The 18507-nt window shown below is 30.8% G+C and overlaps 1 protein-coding gene across 1 annotated transcript; it reads right to left on the bottom strand.

The window, feature by feature from the left end:
* Window positions 1–10706: 10706 nt before the first annotated feature.
* LOC114322043 (transcription factor bHLH94) lies at window positions 10707–13820 on the bottom strand. The gene is made up of 3 exons (XM_028269315.2): window positions 13285–13820; window positions 12040–12468; window positions 10707–11036 (listed from the first exon to the last, which is right to left on the bottom strand). The coding sequence occupies exons 1-3, from the start codon at window positions 13681–13683 to the stop codon at window positions 10941–10943; spliced, it is 924 nt and encodes a 307-aa protein (XP_028125116.1). The 5' UTR covers window positions 13684–13820; the 3' UTR covers window positions 10707–10940.
* Between the last annotated feature and the right edge of the window lie 4687 nt (window positions 13821–18507).

Raw genomic sequence — 18507 nt, 5'->3', positions numbered from 1 at the left:
TATTTTAGAATTTTAAATAACTAATAAACACACATAAAATTAGAAATAAAAAATCCAGAAACTGATAAACTGAGACAATATTACCAGTAGATAGTAAAACATTTCAGAAGTCCACAATAAAAATTTCAACCCCAGAAAATTATTTATGCAATACCAGAATCATTTTAAAGCATAAAAAATGAATTATTAACACAGAAAAAATATTTTTTATTTTCGTAAAATTTTCAAAATTTTACCAAAGATATAAAATTTAATTCTGAGTGTAACGGTACCAACCATGCTTAAAACAAAGCTATAACGAATAAATTATGGCCAATTAACGCAATTCAGAATTAAAAACAAACAAACAGAGCCTTAGAGTGAAGCCAGGCTGGAAAAACCGCTCGGCTCGGCTCGCCGCCGCTCAGCGCAACTCGGCGCGAGTCGGCTCAAGGAGCAGCTCGGCGCGGCTTGGAGCGTGGCTCAGCCCACGGCTCGATGCGAGGCTCCAGCACGCGGCGCGCGTGCGAGGCGCGGACGGCGTGCGCGTGGACAGCGCCGCTGTCGCGCGCGTGATGGGGCGTGCAGCCCCGTCAGCAGGGCTTCCGGCGCGTGGCTGCGCGTGGTGGCGCGTGGCGCTGCTGGGAGGCGTCCTACCGCGCGTGAATCACACGCGCCACCTTCCCGGGTGTTTTCTGGTCCGATTTTTGTACTGCCGGACTCCTTTTTTTAAAAAAAAACGTTTATAGTATGAAAAAAAAGACATTAATGAACATAAAAAAATATTTATGCTCTTAATCTAATCAAAGTAGATTTTTTTTCTCCTTTACAAACATTCATGTATATAATGTAAATATACACATGTAAAAATATACACATGATTAAAGGAAACACGAAAATATCCATCAATGGCTCTGATACCAATGTAAATCAGAGTATAAAAACATGCAGCGGAATAAAATGTTTAGATCATACCTTTTGATGGTAGAACCTCGTGGATAAATCGCGTGCTTCCTGAATCTCGCCAATCAACCCAGCAGTGAAGTGATATTACAATATTGAATATCACCCACACAAACCACACTGCAAATGGCTTTTTATCGTTATTTTTGGAGAGAGTTAGTATCTTGGGAAAAAAAAACAAACATACGTTGTTTTTTCCACTTAATCACCCATATCTCATATATCAGATATATAATCTATTTATCTCATTTATCCATTGGTTAAATGAGATAATATCTGATATCTATATCATCTATCCATATCATGATATGATAGATATATATCCTGAGTGGCTATCCAAATAGGTTTGAATTCAAATTCAGAACCCATTTGGATGAGATTCAAAAGGTTCTAAGGGTCATGTCACATGGGCGCCCAATTTCTAATAGTTTTATTATACAACAATAATATTGTGGTGTTGCATTGCATGCATGCGTAGCCACATGTTGAAGCTATGATCAAACATGCCCTAATTGAGACGATTTGTACATCTCAAAATACTTTATCTGAATCTTTTGAGAGTTGGCATCATGTCACATATATGATATATCCTTATCTCTCTCTCTCTCTCTCTCTCTCTCTCTCTCTCTCTCTCTCTCTCTCTATATATATATATATATATATCTAGATTGTACTGGAAGGAGGGGGGTCCTCAAATAATGATAATGATGGGTATATGTATGTGTGTGATTATGCTTCCACAACATGACACAAAACCTTAATGAGAGGGGGGTGTCTACAGGCTTAATCCCTACCCTACACACAAAAGAAACAAAACTGGAAGCTGGGAAATGCAACCCAAAAGGAAATTGCATCGATCCCATAAATCACACTACTCTTAGCAGCTTTTCCTTCTTTACAAACCTCCAAAATGTATACTAGTATATCTATGTACATTAATGTATGCATACAACATATGCATATACGATTAGGATAATTTTTAAGTGTGTAAATACAAACTATATATATTTACATAAATTTTCATAAATATACATGAGTTATCTTATAAAATCGTTTAAATTTTTACAAATATACGTAAGTTAATTTATAAAAATTTAAAATTACAACTTGCATATATTTACAAGAACTTACGCAATTTTGTAATTTAATTTATACATATTTCTACAAATTTATATAAATACATATGATATCCACCTTACATATCCAAATACTTCCCATATGATTAATGTATCTCTACGTATGTATTAATTTCCCTCAAACGCATGACACCCCCTGTCACTGATTCACATACATATCACAACCTCCATCATCTTCCAAAAAATATATATATATATATATATATATACATATATTTTGGTTTAAAAAAATCCGTGCAAAATATAGGCTATTATTATAATGTGTTTAAGCTTTGTATTTCAAAAATTTTAAAAAAAATTAGAATATTATTTTATGAAATTGAATTGAATAAATCATTAGATATATAATAGAATTATATAGAATGATATATATCTTTTTTTAATTTGTTATACACTTAATGATGTAAACTCCAATTCTACTATCATATCATTTTAGATGAATTTATAAATCTTTAACCTTTTTTCTGAACTTATAAAAAAAAAAAAATTATGGTGTGTAACTTTTCTCAACAGATAAAAATAAAAAAAAATACTTAGATAATTCTCCCATTAAAAATATATATATATATATATATATATATATTAAGATAATTCACTAAACTAACAAAAAGCAAAAGAAAATGCATATATATATGCAAATGACTTATTTTGCTAATATACAAATCATACTCGCATAACAAATGACTAATTTTATTGATAAGTAAATCTTTAAGTAAATTAACAATTTTTAATGATATGAAAAATATTTTTCAGTTAACCATTTTATTAATAAATAAATCATTAAGTCAATTAACAACTTTTAATGATATGAGAAATATTTTTCAATAAACAATTTTTACAATTTATTATTGCATAGAAAAATATACATATATATTTTTTTTCTGAGTATTGTGTTAAATTAAAATTTATAACAAACGATAGTTGTAATTTCTAATTTATAGAACCAATTTATATTTTAAACAAATTTTATGGGTGTATTTGTAATTTTTTTAAAAATAAAATATTTATGTTTCATAATTGACCAATAATGTTTGGATAATTACGAAAAACATGTTTTAGAATTGACCAAAAATGTTTGCGTAATTACGAAAAAACCTGTTGCATAATAGACCGATAATGTTTGTATAATTACAAAAAAAAAATTCACTCAACATATAGGCCACAATTAATAAAGAGTTAATTACTTAAAAGTCTTATTTAAAAATATTATGGTAGTTCAGGTCCCATATAAGATTTTTTGAACCAATAAATCTTATTTAGCAAAACTGAGAATATTATCAATTTTTTCTCAATTTTTAAAACTAAAAACATTAACAATTTTGTATAATAATCTTCAAGATAATTTTTTCACTAACTGATAAAAACGAGCGTGAGATTAAATATTTTTGCATTTTTACTTATTGGTTTGATTCAACTATCCAATAAAACAGAAACATTATCAGTTTATTCATATTTAAAGTTTTTTTTTTTGTGTGCAGTTTTGCACATCAATGTTATATCATCATGATCCTTTATAGACACAAAATTTTTAGTTTTGCATAAAAAAAAATCAATTTTTTCAATTTTTTTTTTTTTAAAAAAACTTTAATTTTTTTGTTTGCAAATAATTTTTTTTTAAGTTTTTTTTTTTAATTTGAAAGTTGATATTTTAAAATTTTGAAAATCAAAATAGATGTCAAATCATCATGTTTCTTTATAGATAATCATAAATGATGAACAATCATTATTTGAAGAGTAATTCCGACGATTAAAAATTTAGTGGGACTTCAAGGTCTAAAAAATCTTAGTTAGGACATAATAGAGTATAAGTTCATAAATTAAGACTTATGTGTAAATACTTCTATAATAAATTATTCAAAATAAAAGTGCAAAATCAGCGCGCACACAAAACACAAAAAAAAATAAATAAATAAAATAAAATAAAATAAAATAAAAAAAACGGATCTTAAGAAGCTAAGTGTGCATAATATATCAAATTTATTAATTACATAAAAATCAATTATAAAAGTGTACGTAATTTTTTTTTTTTTTTTTTTAACGTGAGTGTGAGATTCATACGGAGTAGGAGTCACTTGTAGAATAATTGTATTTGGTTTTATAAATGATTTTTATATTTTAGAAATTTTTTACAGGAAAAAAAAATCTTAAATTAGTTTGGATAGTGAAAAGAAAAATCATTTGCATGGGTGCTAGATTGTCTTATTCTTTGATTCTCATGTTATTTTAATTTATATAATTTTGATCTTGAATTTATAATTTTATCAAATTAATTATAATTTTTTTTTTATCAACAAAAATAAGACTTTATTGATGAAAAAAAGAAGTACAAAAGTATATTACAGCAAAATTGATTATATTTGTTAGCACTTTTCAATAAAAAAAAAATACATACATAAGTAGTATCTGTCATTTTTTAGGTTAAATTATAAATTTATTCAATTAAATGAGTTAAGTTCAACTAACTCAATGATCAATTTCTATTAAAAACTATAATGCTATTATTAATTAGATCAAATTAATATAAAATCTAAAATTAAAAATTAAAAATTAAAATTGAATCAATTAAAAACATAAAAACTAAAATAACATAAATGATAAAATGTAAAAATTATCAGTATAATTTACTTTTTTTAATATGTCAAAATTGCACCTAGAAGATTCCCATTAGTGTAATTTTTTCTTACACTATCTCACTGTTCTTTATTTATTAATTATTATCTGTTAAAAAAATATCTCACTGTTTTTTACACTGTCTTATTATTGATACTCAGGCCTCGTTTGGGAACAGGCTAATTTAGTAACTTTTTGACTATTTGGCTAAAAAGGTAAGTAAAAAAAACTTGTATGTTTTGGATGACTTTTTGGCTAATTACGAAAAGATGTGCAAAAAGTAGAGAGAAAAGAGAATCTTTGACTTTTTGGTATGGGTTATTGGCTTTTTGGCTAATTTAGTAACTTTTTGACTAATTGGCTAAAATAGCCTCTTGCCAAACGAGGCCTCAATTGTAAAGTAGAATTTTAAAATTTTAAAAAAATATATATAAAGTTATAAAAATAAAAAAATAAATAAGTGTGGGGTTGAGAGATTTTGAGTGATGCTAGCATAGGACAGTACAGATGTACGTCCCAGTGTGTCATGAAAAGGGAACCATTGATCGATGAGAGTGTCAATGGTCCAGGAGAGAGAGAGGGACCAGATCTAGCGGCTAACTTTCATTTTAGCTTTTCTTCTTATAAAGGCTGCTTCGCCTTTCTTAGGCTACGTGTGGGAAGTAAATTTGGCCTAAAATAGTTATATAGAATGAAATTGATTATTTTAGCTAAATAAGATAAAATATTATATTAAATTTATAATTATTTTTTTTTATAAAAATTAAAAAAATCAAAAAATTTATCTCAAATGAAATTTTTTTAACCTCAAGTTAAAATAGTAAAAAAAAAACTAAAAAATTAAAATTAACTCACATCCCAAACAAAGCGTTATTAACTAATTGAGTGAAGTAAAAAAAGTTGAAACAAGTTAACTTTTTATTTATTTAGGAGCAGTGTTAGGGCCTTGACAAATTGAGGTTCGAATGTCTCGAATTTTTATTTTTTTTGTGGAAATGTGGTTATGTGTAGGGATGTGCTAAAAAATTAGATATTCCGCACAAACTCATGCTGAGTTGGTGCTAAAAAATTAAACCCACAGGCTGAGTTGGTGCGGAATGTCTAATTTTTTGACACATCCCTATACATAACCACCTTTCCAAAAAAAAAAAAAAAAACAAACCAACACAACCCAAGAAATAAATAAAAAAAATAAAAAAAAAAAATCAAACCAACATAGCCTAAAAAAATTAAATAAACAATTTGAGGCATTCGAGCCTCGTTTTGTCAAGGCCCAAGCATTAGTCTTTAATTATTTATTTTTTTTCGATAATGTAATTATTAATATAAAAAATTATACATAATCAAATAAACTGCTAACATATAATAGTTAGAAACTGGACAAAGCCTATCAAATCTATGCCCATACACAACTTTCTAAAATTTAATTTTATCCTTATCACTACAAGAAATTGTAGTTTTGACAAACACTTTTGGTGATGAGGTCATTTTTTTGTGGTAAAAGCCATATTTTTTGCAACACAAGGATCAATTTTATTGGCAAAGGTTAGCCTTTAGCGATGTTATTCCCGTCCATCGCTGACATTTTCAAGCTCTACGACCATTATCACCACGAGCTCCGCCACCATCGCCGAATTACCATCACCACCTCCGTTACTACCTAGAATTATGCTTGACATCATGTTATAAATGAAGAAGAATAAAAACAAGAACAAGAATGAGGAAGATGGAGGACAAATAAATAAAAGATGAATGTTTCGGAATTTTCAAACAACTTTCGGCATACCAAAACTACCCTTACACGAAGAAGTAAAAAAGTGAGGTAATGTAAGACGAAGTAGGAAGTGAAGTGAAGAGTGTAACGCCTCAACCCTTCACACGTCATCGATATTGTCCGCTTTGGGCCACGCCCGCACGGATTTGTTCTTCCCAGTAGGTCACCCATCCTAGAACTACTCCAGCCTAAGCACGCTTAACTGGAGAGTTCTGCTAGGGATCTCACCGCCCGAGAAAAGGTCTCAATACTTAAAGGTCCAGTTTTTTACTTTTATAGCCCAGAAATCCCCATTCATTCCCGATGTGGGACACCAAGACCTTACAAAGAGAATGGCGAAAGAATGAAGTAGAACTGTCAATAATCGAGAAAGATATGCAGTCTAAAAAATGGCTCAAAGAAAAGTACAAATCAATAAGAAAAGTCATTTTTTTTTATCAACTTTCAGAACTCCGATGGCATGCAAAAAAGAGGAAGAACGAGATGTGTGATAGGTGATACGAAAATTAGGCCATGAGGTGAATCCAATGACATAAAAATGAGGCAAAACGGAATTATGACAAAGGAGGTAGAAGAGCTTGAAGTGGTGGTTGGTGGCGGTGGTTTGCTACTAGAAGAGGATGTGTCTACATCTTTCTTTTGAAATTTAGGGCCTAAATGTAATTTTTTTAATTTTTTCCGTTTGAAGGCAAGGACAGAATTGATACGATTTCAAAAATATTAGAGGTAAAATAGGAATTATTCAAAATCTAAGGGTGTAATTGATTTCAATAAAAATGTATTGAATTTAGCAAATAGTGTCTTGTGTTATTCAATTCTTTTGTCTTTTATTTATACCTTAGAGACATTTATAAGCAAAACCCATAATAAATTTCATATATTAGGATTACATGGATGAATTAATAGGAGATTACTGATATCTGTTTGATCTCAGTTACAATATTTTTCAATAAGAAAACAACTAATTCACTAGTTCAATTATTTAATCTCTTTGTTTAACATATATATAGATATATGAAAATCTTTTTCTTTTCTATTTGATGCTAATTTCAGAGGTCAATAAGACAAGAAATATATCTAAAATGTTAAAATATTACAATATTTTCATACACCCAAGACACTTTCATATCTTTTTATACACTTTCATATATTTTAATAATGTTTTATGTGTTGGTTTGGGAACTTTCACTTATAGCCCCACAAAAATAAATAAATAAATAAATAAATAATTACTATAAATTGTCACATTACTCTCTCTATTTTTCTGTATAATTTTTGTAAAAAGTCAAAAAATTGCTAAAATAATCGGTTTCCAAACACAAAGACTATTTATAGCCTATTAAACAGCTATTATCACATGATTTGCTTGGTAAAGTTTAGAAAATTGTTAGACTTCTCTTAAGTTCAGAACTATCCAAGTCTATGGGATCCATTACGGATCTTATATCAATTATTCGAACTATTTATTTTATAAATACATCCGTGTACATCATCTACAAGAAAAAATGTTTTGATATGATAATCATAACCTTTTAAATAGCGTTTGGTTTAGTTTTAAAATCATGATTTGAGAATGGAGTTTTATTTTGAGTTTGTAAGTTGTTGAATCATAATTTGAAAAGAGAAAATTTGTTTGGTTATAAGTTTTAAAAAGAGTTTTGAATTGAGTTTTGAATTTTTGAAATAAGAAAAATTGTTTGGTTATGAGTTTTGAAAAAAGTTTTCAAAACTTAATTCAAAGACTTATAACTCATAACCAAACACACTACTCAATACTCTATTGAAAATTCTATTCAAAACTTATAACCAAACTCTTTTTAAAATTTAATTCAAAAAACAATTATTGAAAAAAATAATTTTTTTATTTAAAAAATTTTAAAAATTCCAAAATATTTTTTTATTTAAAATATTAAAAAATATATATGATTTTTTGTTAAAAAAAATATTCAACTAGTGCTTTAAAATTACTTTTGATTGCATATTTGGTCAGAAAAAATTTAATTGTTTTGTTTAAAAACGGTCCAAGAAAATAATTTCTATATTTAAAAAATATTCAAAACAAATATAAAGTTTCTGTTTTCAAATAACAAGTTGCAATTTCAACAAAAAAAAAAAAAAAGGCATTGTTCCGGTCAACTGAGCGGACTACTGGATTGACCCAATCCGCAAATTCAAAATTCAAAACTTCTACTCTGCCAAACATGCATTGGAATGTGTATTCAAATGTAGGCTTCAAATCAATTTTTGAAAACTTAAATCAAACTTAGCATTTAAATATAAGGGTGGAATTATTATTTGAAAATTAAACCAAACAGAGCCTTAATTTTTTTCCAATGATGATTTTTATATAAACAATCTTATAAAATAAATAATTTAGATCGTCGAAACTTGGCCTGTGGTAGGTGCCATAATTTGGCATAAGTATAACTTCATTTTAGTAAGGCTAAACCATTTTAGTAAGGCTAAACCAAGATAGTGTGAAGACATAAAGATAAATAAAATAAAATATACATTTCAAAGGTAACAAATATGATTTCATTTGGTCGATCCTAAAAGCCAACTTATCCTTAGCTCATTTGCTAAATTTATTTTCCTTCAAAAAAAAAAAAAAAATCAGCAAAATTTGCTTATGCTAAAAAAATGATTAAAAAAGTCAAAAAAAAAATTTTAAAAAATATACCAAACAAACTAATTTTTTAGCATTAATATTGTTTTATAAACTTTTATTTTATTTTTAGTCAAAAAATTAATTTTTTTAAGCCAACTCCAAAGAATGCCTAGTTATAAATGAAGAGCGTAGCTGTACATATGCTCAGATAAAATATAGCATGACAGCAATGATTATGAAACTTCACCAAAATCTCTATTCCACTCTACCAAAAGAGTCCTCACTCATTACAAAGTTGGATTACAGAGAATCCGGATCCTCCGTCGCCCTTTCCTGCGGCACGTTCCTGTCGCCCTCCAAAACGACGTCGTTTTGGAGGTTTTTTTTTTTTTTTTTCTTTCTTTTCTTCTTCTTCTTTCTCTCTCACTGATAACTCTCTCTCTCTCTCTCACTGATAACTCTCTCTCTCTCTCCTCATTTCAGATTGCAAATTGAATCAGAGATAGGAGCAACAATCTTCTTTCCATTAATACCATTTTTGTATATATTCTTTAAATTTTTATTTCAAAAAGCAATTAATAAACATCAGATTTGGGTTGCCATCTTCAAAGGAGATTAAATTTCTTAGGAAGAGGACCACAACCTACTGTGAATGGCAGCTCCAGTGTGTTTTTTTAAAACATTTTACTAATTTTTTTGTTTCAATGGCAGACCCTCCAGAAAGCAACCCTCCTCAAAGCCTTAAATATGAAAAACAATAAAAAAAAAAAAAAAACAATAAAGAGGCACAGAAGAAGAATCTGGATCCTCCTTTCCTACCAGACCCACCACCTCTTATAATAATGTTGAACCAAAATTTAAAAATGCAAAATCATTCCACAGAAAACAAATTTTCTGGGCATTTTCTTTCCAGACTAGAGAACCCCAGAAAATTTTTCATTTTTTTTAATGTCAAGAACGAAATTTGTTTTGTAGATTAGTTTAGATTAGATTAGATTTTGCATTTGTAATTTTTTGGGCATTTTCTTTCCAGATTAGATTAGATTTTGTCAAGAACGAAATCTGTGGAACCAAGCCCTTTGTGTTTCGTTTTGCTGTGCTCTATTCTGAGAGCACGAAAAATTTGATTTTGGGTTTGATGATGATGATGAAATTTGATTTTATTTTGGGTTTGATGATGATGATGAAATTTGATTTTAGTTCTTAGGTTTGTGGGTAAAAAAAAGATGAAGCAAAGAGGCAGGAGAGAGCTTCATTCCAAGGAATGGTTGCTTGATCAATGGTGATTTTGGGTAAAAGCGGAGAGAGAGAAGCAGATAAGTTAATGGCGATGGGATCGGAGAGATCGAAGCCTCTGCACAATTTCACGATGCCGTGTTTGAAGTGGGGGAGTCAGAGGTATCTCAGGTGCACGAAGATGAATCCAAATGGCGAAGCCTGTTCTGCCAATCGGAGGTCTTCAGCTTCCGAAGTAGATAAGCGTTTGATCGGAAAGAAAGAAGAAGAAGAAAAGAAAAATAAAACAAATAAAAAATAAAAAAAACCTCCAAAACGGCGTCGTTTTGGTGGGCGACAGGAAAGTGCGACAGGGGAGTGCGACGGAGGATCCGGATTCGAATTTTACAGAAGGCAGCACTACTTGTCAACAACCTAAGGTCATCCCACCCCTTTCCTTTTATTTGTGTGAAGACAACAACTCATTTTTGTACTTCGTGAAATCCAAACAACACCTATGCCTGTTGATGCATATATATACAAGGACAAGAGAGAACACCACTTTGTGCATAAAACAAGAGGGGGGGAGGGGAGGGGGGTAGTTTTGGTAATTCGATTTCAACTAAAAGGGTACTTAGGGAAGATAAAGATTTGATCAACAGAGGGAAGCTTCTTCCTCTATTATTCTAATCATGTGGTGAACTGCACTCGCTATGTCATCTGCTGAAGTGAGTTGGCATCCTTCTTCCACCTACAATTAATAAGAATTCTCAAATTTTAGCTCATAACCCTTTTATATTTATTTATTTGCTGAAATCATGGTGAAACTAGTTATTACCAAACTTGGAAAACAACACAACTATTGGAAACAATCATTCTTCTCTCTGTTCATTACTCTTGTTCCTAGGTATAATCATGGACATGTCGAAGATACCCCTACCATCCATATCTCCCTTTTTTCACAATTTTGTAAGATTGAGATAAAAAAAGATAAAAATTACTTGTAACATGTATATGATTTGGTGTTGCACTATTTACATACGAATAATATATATATATATACATAATAATGTGACAAAAATAAATCTTATTAGGTTGTTTGGGATAACCCAAATAAGTGTACTTTTTGTCTTTTTACGAAAAGATGTACAGAAAAGTAGAGATGTGATGTGATGAAAAAAAGATAAAAAGATAAAACGATGAATTATTTTGTATATGCCAATCTTGGCCTAAATTAAAAGAACCGTCAAAATTATCTATTTTTTCAAAAGTAAAAAATGCCATATAAATTTGTTTGTTGAACTATTTTCTTAGAGTTTGAAAACAACCTGTTTTTTAACCGACACTACATATTTTGTTCTTATTAGGCAATTTTTGCACAAATGTCAAAAATATCCCTCCAAAGAAGTGAAAAAAACTGAGGTGCTAAGGTCTACTAAAGAGGGGCAATTGAGGTAATTCGCAAAAGTATGAATGACTTTAACGAAACTTTGCCTAATAAAGGCCGAGTGAAGTGTTTACCACCACCCTTTAAAAAATGTTAATTTCTTTTTTTTCAAACACTATATCCCCACAAAAATATTAATAACAATATAAAAATGATGAGTAATTTTTAATTTTTCATTAGTTTTGTTTTCAAAAAACACTAAATATGAAAACAAAAACAAAACCGATACCAAACTTTTCCAATATACCCACATATACACAAGAGAAAATACACAATGTAGATATATATAGCTACAAAGTTGACATACCTTGGCACTGATGGAATAGAGGATCAATGTGTCAAAGGTGGTGAGATTGAGGTGAAGAATGGTGAGGCAAAGTGTCTGAAAACCAGCCACCATTTTTGAAAGTTGTCTAAGGCATTTTCTCGAAAGGATTCGAAGATTTGCATGTGTTTCTATCAAAGTCACCTCTATATCTGCCACAGAGGCCTTGTTCTTCGACGTATACTTGCTTGGGATCTGAGACCATGTATACTGTGGATGCGCAAAAAACTGCGCAAAAGGGGTTGATGAGAATTCAGTGGCGGTGATGGTGGTAGCAGTAGTGGTAGTGGGAGGTGGTGGCCTTTCTCCTCCTTGTAGAGATAGGAATTTTTGAGCTTCAAGGGACTGCAAGAGGCGTTCAAGTTCCTTTACATATTCTATAGCACCACCCACTATAGAAGCTTGGTCACCCTGTATATACAACAAATTTATTGGATTAATTAGGGGTGTTTTGGTCTTTTTGGCTTGTTTAGATGTAGTTTGGTGGAGAGTAGGGAAGTGTTTGAAATAAAAAATTACAAAGAAAAATGATACGAATTAGAAAAATTATGTTAAAAAAAATTACAATTATTTTGAGGTAATTTTTGAAATAAAAATTCATGGCAAATAATATTTTCTAATTACAAATGATAATGTAGGCTTCTAGTCAAGATGATGACGGTGGTGGTGAAGAATTAGTCCCAAATTCCTATAAAAACAAATAAAAAAAGAAAAAGAATTAGTCTTAAGTTAATTAAAAAAATAAAATCTTATCTTATCATGTCCTCCCTTTTTTTTCTTTTTTATTTTTTTCTTTTTTCAACTAGATCACCTTTTCTTACCTTGGCTCTTTAATTGACAAATGAAAAATTATCCAAAAGGCATTGGCAAGATCATATGATGTCAAACTCGAGTTAGAAAGCAATTTTTCATTCTCCAATTATATATCTTCCTACCTTTATGTGCTTGTGGTGCATAACTAAAAAAACCATTTATTTATTTAAACAATGCAGAATTGAATCTTTGATTGTGATGCACACATAACTTGAAAAATATTTGAACTTTGAATCCAAAAAAAATAAAAATTGAATGACATCCCTATATCAACTAGGTGGCCATTGGCTCAAAGTCCTAATTCCCCTACCAAATCCTTAATTAGGATTTTCAACTTTTCATACTAATATTCATCGATATATTTATATTTATCAAAAATCATATTTTAAAATGATAATGTAATGTACAACATACCCTTTGGACGTAGGATTCCGGCATGAGGGAGCGCAAGACGGCGAGATGTTCATTCATCTGTTTGCGGCGGTTTCTCTCCACCGCTATGTGTGTCATTCTCTGTGTCTCCACCTCCTCCTTGTTCTTACACACTTTCGCTCTCCGCCTCCTCTTCTTCCTCCCTTGCACACCCCCACTATTCCCTCTCCTCTCCATCACCCCCGCTTCCGGCCCCTCCAGCCTCCTCCTCCGCCGCTGCTTCACCGAACAACTGCTATCCGAACCACCGCCAAATTCAGGTGGTTTAAGGCCAGTTTCCGGCAAGAAACTAGTCTCAGAAGAGTCATGTGGGTTTGCAAATATAGTGTCATAGATAACGAAGTTGAAGGGTTCATTGGTAGATAGTGCTTCTAAACCCATTATTATTTCTCTTCTAAGTTCTAATGTGGTTACAATTATATATGCTGTTTGACTTGCTCTAATTTATAGCAAAAGCCAATTTCTTTGAACTCAGAGAGTGAGAGAGGGGTTACAATGAAAGAATATGATAGTACAGGTCAGAGGGCAGAAAAGGCATTGTGCTTTTTCTGCTTCAAAAAGCGAGAAAAAGAGATGAGAGGCTCTTTCTCTCTCTCTCTAAATTGTTTTTGTTTTTGTACCCAATTTTTCATAGATGCTGCTGGGGAGCACACGCTGCCACAGTCTTCTGCAGTGAAGAGAAGTGGGGACCTATTAAGCCCAATCTATGTCTAATATATATATTACAGAAAAATATGAATAAAAACAGCACAAGCAGCTGTTCAAAAGCTACTCTTCACGTTCTAATCTTCTTTTTTCTTTTTTTTCTTTTTAAGCCATGCTAGGGGATTTTATTTTATTTTTTAAATTATCAAAAAATTTGCACAATACTAGTATAGATTTGAAATTCACACCATGTGAGATTTACACCCATATAAATATCATGTAATATTTTTAATGTATATATTTTTTTAAATTTCTAACATTTGTATTTTTTAAAAGTTGAGTTGTCCAAAAAAATTACTAAGGGTTGTTTGGGATGATCTAAATAAGTGTACTTTTTGACTTTTTATGAAATATGTGTTGGATTTGAAGTGATGTGTTAGAGAGGTGATGTGACTTAAATAAGATGATATAACTTAAATAGGATAGTGACTTTTTAACTTTTTGACTTTTTTTCAAATATGCCAAACCAACCCTAAGTTACCTCTATCGTACCTTGCGCTATATAAAAGATCAATAATGCTTGAGACCACTAAAAGTGGTGCTCTAAAAGCACCACTAGTGATGTGGCAGTAGACGGGGCCTACTGCTTGTGTCTTATTTTTTTTTTTCCTATTTAAAGTGCTTGCCAACTTATTAGTGATACTTTAGAACACCACTTTTAGTGGGATGTATCATTACCGAGTGTTAAATTTTAATTTGTCAAATATTTTATCATGTGGAGTCTAATCTCAATACCACATCATTATGAGTCCTAAAAATAATAAATTAGGAGGATTAAAAAATTGAGAGATTTGGTCAAAACCTTCTCATAATAAAATTTTAATGCATTAAGGATAAGCATCAAAGGTTTTTCTTGAAAAATCTAACAAATATCACTATTATCAAAATATTAAGCTTTAAAATAATATAACTTTTGATGTAAATTTTTGTTTTTAATAAAATTAATATTTTTAGAATTCTCTCATCAAGAGCTATCAAAAAAGATCTATGTTAACTATGAAATTCTTTTTTTAAGAAAAATTATTACCATTGGAATTGATGTAAACAGTAACAGTAGCATGTTACTCTGTTGAACAATTATTATATTTGACAGTAACATATTATTTTGTTTCACAGTGACATGTTACTCTTTTTCACAGTGACATGTCACTCTTTTTGACAGTAACATGTTACTGTGGTAATATTATCCAAGAAAAAAAAATCTACTTTATCCTTATTCAATTATATGTTTTCTCTTTAAGAAGTTTATGAAAATAAATAAATTAAATTGTCGTTTACACCGAACAAGAGCCTAATAAAGAAATTTTGACTAAATTTTCCTAAAAAATTATACGGAATAATGTGTCCTGGTGGTCATCCAATGAATGTCACTGCTGATTATATCGGGAGGACTACTACTGCTAGGTGTTTTGCTTAGCACTTTCATGAGTGTCTAAAAAAAGAACCCACATGAAGGTCAATGTTATGTCACCTGTCAACCTGCTAGTGACAATGAGAAATCATAAACATAATAGCACTAAAATCAATAGATGACACTTGTTAACTAGTAATGTCAAAATATTGATTAAAAAATATATTATAATTGTATATTTTCCAATTTATAAATCTAGTGTGTTACTAGTGGATGCTTTTACAATACTTACCACTCTTAAAATGGATGTACATTTCTGCATAATAGTAAATAATTAAGAAATGTACAATCATTTTAATTTTATGTAAATTAAAATCTTTAGATTTGTTTCAAATATTTTTATATTAACACTAATCCTTCCCTTCCATTATCAATTAACTCCTATTTCAGCATCATCCCAAGACCATGTAACAAAATCACCACTCCATGTCCACTAATGTCTTCTTATTTCTTATAATTAACTTAAAGTTTACATACTTGTCTGTAATCTTTGCCCTTTTCAGTTCTGATGAATGAAGTTGAAACAGTGGTTGATGCTTGGCAATTGGCAATGAGATGAGCACCCCTTTGGCAAAGGTAGGTAAGATACAAAAATTATGACACAGGATCCTCCACCAAAATTACTGTCCTCTTTCCCAATAGGTTCACAACCACATAATTGTGTTTTAAAATTCACACTACTGTATTGCGTGGCTGAAAGTGCATTAAAAATAAGAAAACTAAGATACTGGGTACAAAGATACCTAACTCAAGAATAACACATTGATCATTTAGCTTGTATTTGAATTTTGAATTTTAAATTTAAGAAGATATTTGTAGACGTGAAAAAGTTAAAAATTTTGTGACTTTTTCCTTCCATTTTCCTCTCTTTCCACATGTACCTCAAATCCAAGATTTAGTAACAGTAAGATTACACAAGGCATATAACCAAGCAAATCCCAGTACTTCACAGAGAAGGGGATGTAACGTAGCTCCCAAAAGAGTTGCACAGCAATAAAATGACCAGTCACTTCTCAAAGCAAAGCCATCCCACATGCACATACATAATCAATGCAGTATTGTAACACATATTTGTGTGTGCATATATACATATATCAATATGAATATTATATATTATAGTTGGAGAGGGAAAAAAACTAGAAACAGTGGTAAGTGTTGCCTTGCCTTGTCTGGTGATGAGGACTGATGAGAGTAGGGGGGTTGTCGGCCTCCCCCACCATGGTCCAAGTTGTCAGAACTCCCATGCAGAGGAATCCATGTGATCACCAGCTTCTCCCTCCTTCAAAGGTACATATCAGGAATCATTTTCATTCAAAATCTCTTTCTCAAAGATTTTCCATTTCTTTCTCTTCTGCCTTTTTTTGGCCACCCAAGTACCAAGTGGCTTATAGCTCCAGCTGCATTTCCTTTATTGCACTGTTTATTTCTACAGCTAAAAAAACAAAAACACCCATGCACAGTATTCACTAAGGTTGTATTTGGTTGAAGGATTTAAAATGAAATTTAGGCAAAAAAAGGAGAAAAGATGTGTGCAATTAAGTGAAATATAGGTATATTTTATTCACATTTTACTTACATTTTCCCTTTCCCTTTCCAAATCCAAATCCCTTTCTAAATCTTCTACATAAAACAGCACACAAGAAACATGTATACCTCATTGCATCATGAGTTTGTACATTGTATAGCCCAGATAACATGCTAGAGCATGTGCATGTCAATTGATGGATCAGCCTATGTTACAGTGACTCGAGTGCAAGTGTCAAATGCAGGTATGAGTATGAGCGTTGGATTTATCTAATTCACGAGTGCGAGTGTCAAATGCAAGTAAGAGTATGAGCGTCGGATTCATCTAATTCTCAGATCAAAAATATCATGACAGAACTGTTTCTTAATATATTTTTTTAAAAAAATTATGGGTAGAATTATGTATACGAACGAAAGTATAGCATTTTATATATATAATTGACGTTTTTGTTAGCAATTGATACACTTAACCAAGAGTGAGACACGAAACGTAAAAAAGAATAAAATAAGAATCTAAATCAAATACATAATAATACAATGATTCACGTGATTCACACTAGAATAAGTCTACATCTATGGTCATTACGTTTTATAATACAGAAAGATGCAACGTTTTAACTAAAGATTCATAGTATTAAGACAACAAGGTTTAATTGTAGAATATCAAAAATACCATGGTTAGTGTTCAATAGTTATCAATATCTACACTTCCCAACAGTTTATGCATATTTGAATAGTAAACTCACACATATTACTTGTTTAGGTATGAATGTATGTCAAGGGTACGTATTTACGTTACATGTTTCATACATCCCAAGTGTTATGTCCAAGACCCAGGAACATACACAAAACAAGCAACTAAACAAGAAACACATAAGTTTTATGTGGCTCGACAATGGGCCTACATTCATGGGAATTAATTTTCACTAATTTTAAGAGAACAAATAAATACAACAATAAAGGAGGGAGAGACTCTCAAACTCGACTCACACTCACTCACGCTTGCTCTCATATGCTCTCTCTTACACACTACTTGCACCCCTATTTATACACCAAAATGTGGGAACAAAAGAGTACTTTTCCAAGGCTTCAACTTGCCAACTTACTTGGAAGTTGATGCTGGAAGTTCAAGTTCTAGAAATGCAACTTGTCCACTTGCTCTTCTAGAATTTGGGTCAACCACTGAGCTGATTCAATGAGTTGAGTTCAACTTGCCAACTTGCTTGGCAGTTGATGCTGCAAGTTCAAGTTTTAGAAATGCAACTTATCCACTTGCTCTTCTAGAATTTGGGTCAACCCACTGAGTTGATTCAATGAGCCACTCAATGAATTGACCTGAAAGTGTTGGAATATAATACATCAAGATGCAACACTCTAACTAAAAGATTCAAAGTGATTCTACTTACACCACTAGTTTAAGTCTTTATACCATCCATCTTATTACACCACTAAACAAAATGTAATTCACATTATACCCATTATATTATCAAAACTAACCCTAAATTAAAAACTTTTTAAAACCTTTTGAGTTTTGTATCTTTACACCGATAGCTTTTGGTAATACA

Source organism: Camellia sinensis, chromosome 13 (assembly GCF_055761805.1).
Source record: "Camellia sinensis isolate YWXY chromosome 13, ASM5576180v1, whole genome shotgun sequence".
NCBI lineage: Eukaryota > Viridiplantae > Streptophyta > Magnoliopsida > Ericales > Theaceae > Camellia > Camellia sinensis.
This window is presented reverse-complemented; position numbering and strand designations above follow the sequence as displayed.